General features: G+C 34.9%; 1 protein-coding gene across 2 annotated transcripts; it reads left to right on the top strand.

Moving 5' to 3' along the window:
- Positions 1-1517: 1517 nt before the first annotated feature.
- LOC104114383 (ATP-citrate synthase alpha chain protein 2-like) lies at positions 1518-6208 on the top strand. Of its 2 annotated transcripts, none has more exons than XM_009624822.4 (13): positions 1518-1655; positions 1856-1964; positions 3319-3495; positions 3655-3816; positions 3926-4006; positions 4229-4280; positions 4360-4474; positions 4588-4669; positions 5062-5157; positions 5264-5365; positions 5534-5650; positions 5738-5854; positions 5978-6208. In XM_009624822.4, the coding sequence occupies exons 2-13, from the start codon at positions 1866-1868 to the stop codon at positions 6047-6049; spliced, it is 1272 nt and encodes a 423-aa protein (XP_009623117.1). In that variant the 5' UTR covers positions 1518-1655; positions 1856-1865; the 3' UTR covers positions 6050-6208. The 2 variants fall into 2 exon arrangements, with proteins under 2 accessions (XP_009623117.1, XP_009623110.1); XM_009624815.4 differs by having other exon boundaries at positions 1550-1715.
- Positions 6209-7023: the final 815 nt, after the last annotated feature.

The raw sequence follows: 7023 nt of genomic DNA, 5'->3' as shown, positions 1-7023 counted from the left end.
CTGTGTGTCATCACAGGAAACAAAAAAGACGCTATATGGAGCACATCCAAATGATGATCTTCTCCCTCTCAAAAATTGACTAGTCAAATTATTTTCCATTCAAACTATGTATATATTTGAGAATTTGATATGTTAGAGTATATCAAGTAAAAAAGGAAAAAGAAAAAAAACCAAGTCAGCACCTATTCTCACATATGGTTACATACTATTTTAAATTTTGGATTGGTGTCCTTAAGGAAACAGTAGCTATCTTAGTATAAAAATCTATTCTTTGTATAATGATGTCGAGGAAATTAGAGAAATCGAAATATATCGGTATGTCTAATTCCCAATCGTGGAGATATGGTAATTAAGCAAGACCATATGAGGCTGCCAAGCATTAAACCAACAAGAGATTCCAACTTTTGTACTATATAGTATATGCCAATAATAAAAGCATACATATTACTCCTGTCAATTTTATGTGACCTTATTTTATTGGATATGAAGTTCAAGAAAGGAAAAAAATATTTTTAAAACATAACATTCAGAATGAGTTATTGATTTTTTGCTCTGTTTTAAAAGGCGTTTTTGGGGTAAGGCGTACCAAAAACGCTCCGGGGCGAAAGTCTCAAGAGGCGTACGCCCCGCAATTTGGGTTATACGCCCGGGCGTTTGGAGCGTACGCCCGAGCGTTCGGGGCGTACGCCCGGGCGTTCGGGGCGCATTTTTTTAATAAGGAGTAAACCCCAGAGACTTTTTCAAATTAAAACAAAATTTGTTGAATTAGTCCTTCATATAATACCCAATTTTTCAAAAGTCAGTTTGGTAATTACTCAAAAGGTTTAAAAATGAACCCAAAAGTATTAAATTTAAAAGTAAAGACATTTTTTATTGATTTAAGCCCTAATTCATGGTTTTTTTACTTTTTTATCTTGTCCGCTAGTCTGCTAATATCTCCCAAAAGCAACGAATATTTATTTTTTTTTACAAATACAAAGAGAACTACATTTTTCTTCATAGCAACAAATTCAAAGTTCAAATTGCAGGTTAATCATCCTTTTTGTTTCTCCATATAGAAAACTTTATTCTTTTAGACTCAAATTACTTGTGCTTGTAAGTAACGTACAATAGATTGTTTTGATTAGTTTTTTGTGGGGATGGAGCACATATATATAGTTTTCTTCAATTTTTATGTAATTTTACCTGTTTAAAAATATTAACTGTCATTATATTATTTTATAAAATATTAAAAATTAAATACCTATGGGGCTTACGCCCCGCGCCTTACGCCCACGCCTTTTAAAACACATTTTTTTGTGATAACAAATAATTTCATTAAAAATAAAATCAATTTTTTAATTTAAATTATTTCTTAATAAAGAAATTTATATTTTTTTAGACCGACTAAAATGGAAGTGTGGCAGATAAATAGAACGGAAAAATTAGTTGGTCCACATTGGTGGGTAGGTAGTTTCCTTTTGCTTCACATGTGTCCGCTGTCCATACATACAACAACTACTTCCCGCTATTATATGATTCTATTTTCTGTATTTTTGTTTATAGTACTAATTTTCAATTAGTCCATATTTATAATTTCCAGCAGCCATCTCTGAAACCCCATTTCACACAAGTATAAATAGTGGCAGTTGAGACACAAGATTTCAGCCTGTGTTGTAAGTTGTAAATCTTTAAATCATAGCAAATATTCAACTTTTGGGTTCTCTTTTATAACGGTATAGATCCCAACTCTCGTGCTAATTTTCTCCATCACTGTAATTTTGTCAAATAATAGGATAAAATTTGGAGGCTTTGTTAATTATTTTGGTTTATGGGATTCTGGATCTGTGCTCAGATTTTATATTTGTCTTGTTAGGGAAGCAAAAATGGCCCGCAAGAAGATCAGAGAGTATGATTCCAAGAGATTGTTGAAAGAGCATTTCAAGAGGCTAGCTGGTTATAATTTGGCCATCAAATCTGCCCAGGTAAGTGAACAATGACATTTTAATTCAATTTACATTGGCTCACCTGAAATCTTTTTAATGTAGGAAACAATTTAGGTGTTAAAATTAGACCTACTGAGCACACTGTATTTTAGGATGCAGATTTGAGTCTGAATTAGCGAAATGTAGGATGTTTCTGTTGTGCATTTATTTGAAATTATTCGAGTTGCAGTCTAGTGGCTGTAACTCTGTCTTAGCATCACTTAGGTGCAGAATCTAATCCTGCCAAAAAAATTAATTCCCCTTTTCTGTCACCTCTAGTGTTGAGATCTATCTGTGCCCATCCGGAGGAAATTCCTAGGTTGGTCCAGATACTTTGCTAAAGAGCTGCCTAATAAAAGAAAAGAAGTCTAGCTGATGATAGTGTAGGAACTAGGAAGAATGTTGGGACCACAGGCTCTGAGCCAGCTACTAAACTGAAGAATAATAGGATATGATTCTTAGCTGTAAGTAAATTTCTACAAGTGGTAATTACTGCATATCAACCAGCAGGGACGTCTTAAAAAATTGGTCGCCCAAAGCTAAATTTCAATAAGATGCCTTAAACTTATTCACATGTATTTCTATTTAAGCTCATTCTTCTACGTTTTTGAGGTACAAAATGAAATCTTGGCAAATTGTATGTATTTACAGTTCGTACGTATTTTTATTTACAATTCATTCTTATAGCCTATTCAAGCAAATCATGTTAAAACTGAAAAATGAAATCGTCTTAAACAGACAAAATAATGAATCCATGTGGAGGTGGAAAAAATAAAAACAAAAGGGAGATCATTGCATCAATTAGTGAGTGATAAAAGCCTACTGTAAGTTTCTCATTCATTTGAACAACCTCAATCAAATTCCAAAACAAAAACGTAAAATTTGAAAGGATAATTGTACCAGTTATACATTATTTTATCTAATAGTAGCAAAGATTTGGGCTTTTAATATCTTTTTTTTTTGGGGGGGGGGGGGGCTCAATCAATGGCCTTAGCCGCCCTTGTCAACCAGTGTGTTAAAACAAATTTGTGTATCTTCTTGAAGTCTTTCATTGTGATCCTTTTGCCCGTCTTTAGGGGCCTCAAAGCAATTAGCAAATAATGAGCTTGTTCTGTCTATGTCCAGACTCCATACAACACTGTCTTAGATTTACTTTTTCGCGTGTGATGGGGGTAGGAGGACGAACCCACCAGAGGATTTCCTATTTCAGATGGATAGGACTGGAGAAACACTCTTTCATGTTACTTGTGACAATTATGGATTGCATTACATCATTTATTTTAGAGATTATAAGAACACGGAAATTTATTCCTCGCTGCAACATCATGATGTATGTTTCCTTTCTATGGCGTAGGTTACAGAATCAACTGATCTGAATGAGCTTGTAGAGAAAGAGCCATGGCTTTCCTCAACACAATTGGTGGTAAAGCCTGATATGTTATTTGGGAAGCGTGGAAAAAGCGGGCTAGTTGCCTTGAATCTTGATCTGGCTGAAGTTGCTTCTTTCGTGAAGGAACGCTTAGGCAAAGAGGTGATAAAAATTTTGCGTGACTTGTCTTTTGTTGTGATTTTGTTACAAGGAGAACATGTTATATACTTTATAAAACAAACATTATATATACTCGGACATTTTAGCACATATATATCTTATAATTTGATCCTATGTTTGCATGTATTTTCACATTTAAAGGTGGAGATGGGTGGATGCAAGGGGCCCATTACAACTTTCATTGTTGAGCCATTTGTACCCCACAATGAAGAGTTTTACCTTAACATTGTCTCAGAGAGACTTGGTTGTAGTGTTAGCTTTTCTGAATGTGGAGGAATAGATATCGAAGAGAACTGGGACAAGGTATGTGAAATGTGCCCTTCTTTTTACAAGTCAACTGAAGATATGTTGAAGTTCAAATCAGTATTATATATTTTTATATTGATTTGACATGACAACTTTGTTAATCCAGGTTAAGACAATCTTTTTGCCAACGGGGACATCCTTTACATCAGAGATTTGTGCACCACTTGTTGCTACTCTACCACTTGAGGTAAATGTTCGAAAGAACCATAACCTAGGAAAAGTTTGCTCCTTGAATGCCACCTGTTAAAATTGTAACTTCATTTTATGTTGGAGCATTGAGTTTTGTTCTTATTCTTCAAAAAAGATAGGAAAAAAAACAGAGATCTATATTCTCCGTATTCTTTTGCCATATTTGTTTCTGCAATGTATATCTGAAATCACTGATGTGAAATTCACTTTTATTGTACAGATCAAAGGAGTAATTGAGGAGTTCCTCAAAGTGGTTTATACTTTGTTTCAAGGTATGCCCAAATTGCGTTATCATATCATCTTAATAGCCTTTTGGATTTTCTTTAGCCTCTGAACATTTCCTTGTATCAGATCTGGACTTTACTTTCCTGGAGTTGAATCCTTTCACGTTGGTCGAAGGAAAGCCTTATCCACTGGATATGAGGGGAGAGCTTGATGACACTGCTGCTTTTAAGAATTTCAAGAAGTAATGTCTTGCAATTTAGTCGCTGACATTTACTTGTTCTACTGTTTTCAGGAAACATTGAGTAAAAGTAATGTGCGCATCATTAGTGTAACATTACATCTTTTCTTCTGCAGGTGGGAGAATATCGAATTTCCATTGCCATTTGGAAGAGTGATGAGTGCTACAGAAAGCTTTATTCATGGGCTAGATGAAAAGGTATATCTTGACTCTTTGGCATTTAATAAATAAAAAGTCATGGGAAACAGAAGACTCAGAATTGTCAACCCTCTCCCACTCCCTGGATGTAGAAAAAGATGTATTAGTCTCTATTTTTTGGAATAGTAAAGAGATGAATAAGGATCAAACTGCTGTTATATTCTCATCAATTAGTTTTTCTAGAGACTCTTTTCCGTAATGCATACTCAAGATGAAAAAAGGATGATTCTTTTAATATAGATGTGTACATGCACGTTTGTTGAACATGAAATATAGAGCATTAAAGTACTTGCAAAGTGTTTCGAGTCCAAACTCTGCCAGCTTTAGGTAGAAGATGGTTCTGTTAACAACTTATTACATGCTAATGCGTTCAATCCATCATTCTATTTCAGACAAGTGCATCTTTGAAGTTCACAGTCTTGAACCCCAAGGGGCGAATTTGGACAATGGTTGCTGGTGGAGGTGCCAGTGTCATCTATGCAGACACTGTATGTTTATCTCCTTCGATAAACTTATGCCGTTTGTATATGGTTAAATTGACTCCCCTTCTGTTGCCTGCACGGCTCTAATACACATGCTATATTACCTTCCCAGGTCGGTGATCTTGGATATGCTTCTGAGCTTGGGAACTACGCAGAATACAGCGGTGCTCCAAACGAAGAAGAGGTCTTGCAGTATGCCAGAGTTGTAATTGATGTAAGCATAAAGCATTTGCATAAATTTACAAGATTAGACATGCTTTAGAACTTAATACACAATCATGAGTTCGCTCGTTGTGGCATATTCTTAATTTATGCATCTAGAGAATGAAAACAAAAGATTCTTATTAGGAGAAAGATAGTCACTTCAATCCCAACTTTGCAGTGTGCAACTGCAGATCTTGATGGCCGTAAGAGAGCCCTTGTGATAGGTGGTGGAATAGCCAACTTCACTGATGTTGCTGCCACATTTAGTGGTATAATTCGAGCTTTGAAGGAGAAGGTATGAAATTAACCATCATAACTCAGAGTCATCTCCAATATGACTTGCAGTTATTTGGACACTCCTAACTCGGCATTCTTGTGACAGGAATCAAAACTTAAAGCTGCAAGAATGCACATATATGTCAGGAGAGGAGGTCCAAACTACCAAAAGGGTCTTGCCAAAATGCGGTCTCTCGGGGAAGAAATTGGCATCCCAATTGAGGTACGAATTAGCATCCAGCAATAACTAGCCTAAAGAGATTTTCTTTTTCAATAGAATAAACAATTTGACACAACTTTGAAATAGCGTTGTTAATTTTTCCCATCTCTTAATTTGTCGTTCTAGGTATATGGACCTGAGGCAACCATGACTGGCATCTGCAAACAGGCTATTGAGTGCATCACTGCAGCTGCATAGAGCAACCAACTCTGTATTATTCAAGCTTAAATGTTTTGGTTTTCTTTCTAGCTTTGTGTTAGCATGATGTTGTTTGCCAAAGATAAAAGAGATTGATTTGTATTTATGACATTTTTCATAAACGAGCAATCAAAAATGGGCTCTACTCTTTAGTAATGAGTTTCAGCTTATCAGTTCTCAAGGAAACATCAATTGGAGAAATTTTGCCTTTGTTTCAAATCAGTTCAGTATCTTTCTGCTGACACCCTGTTAGCAGAAAATTGCTGCTACATAGCATGAGAAGTATAAAGAAATCCTAATTTGTATAAAATAACCACTACATATTAAGATATGTAATGTGAAACAGTTTTAACAAACCACTTCTTAATGCATCTTAAACTTGCCAGTACGCTCGAGATCACGCAACCATTACAAGACTCATCTAAACATCAAGATAGACTAATTAAAACAAGCAAATAGTACTCCATCCATCCAAATATCTGTGATACCCTTGATTTTGGAATATCTCGGTGTTAGAGCATATACTATTAACCATGTGTTTAGATATGGTATATTCTAACAATTGTCATGGTTAAAAGTCAAGTGGGAGATTGTTGGAATATATACTATTAACCATGAGTTTGGTTTGGATATAGTATTTTTTATAGAATAATTGTTTATTCAATTTTAATAAAGTTTTAAATAGATCATATATCCGTCTCTGTCCTTTACTTATATAGTAGATGATTTAGTGTATAGAATTCAGCTTATATACGGAAGATTAAATCATCGGTTCTTATAAGTATAAAGATTATGTTCACAATCTAAGATGGAATTGGACAAACTATTGGAATGATTATAGCACAAGATTAAATATAATTTATCTTGATTATGGGAATGGTATAATTCCGACTTCTTGTGCTAGTACATTTTGTATGTATTGAACGCACCAAGTAGAGACAAGTATTTTTACCACGACCCAAAATCTCTCCTTA

This window comes from Nicotiana tomentosiformis, chromosome 4, assembly GCF_000390325.3.
Source record: "Nicotiana tomentosiformis chromosome 4, ASM39032v3, whole genome shotgun sequence".
Classification (NCBI taxonomy): Eukaryota; Viridiplantae; Streptophyta; class Magnoliopsida; order Solanales; family Solanaceae; genus Nicotiana; species Nicotiana tomentosiformis.
Note: the sequence above shows the minus strand (reverse complement) of the source record. Positions and strands in the feature narration are given on the sequence as shown.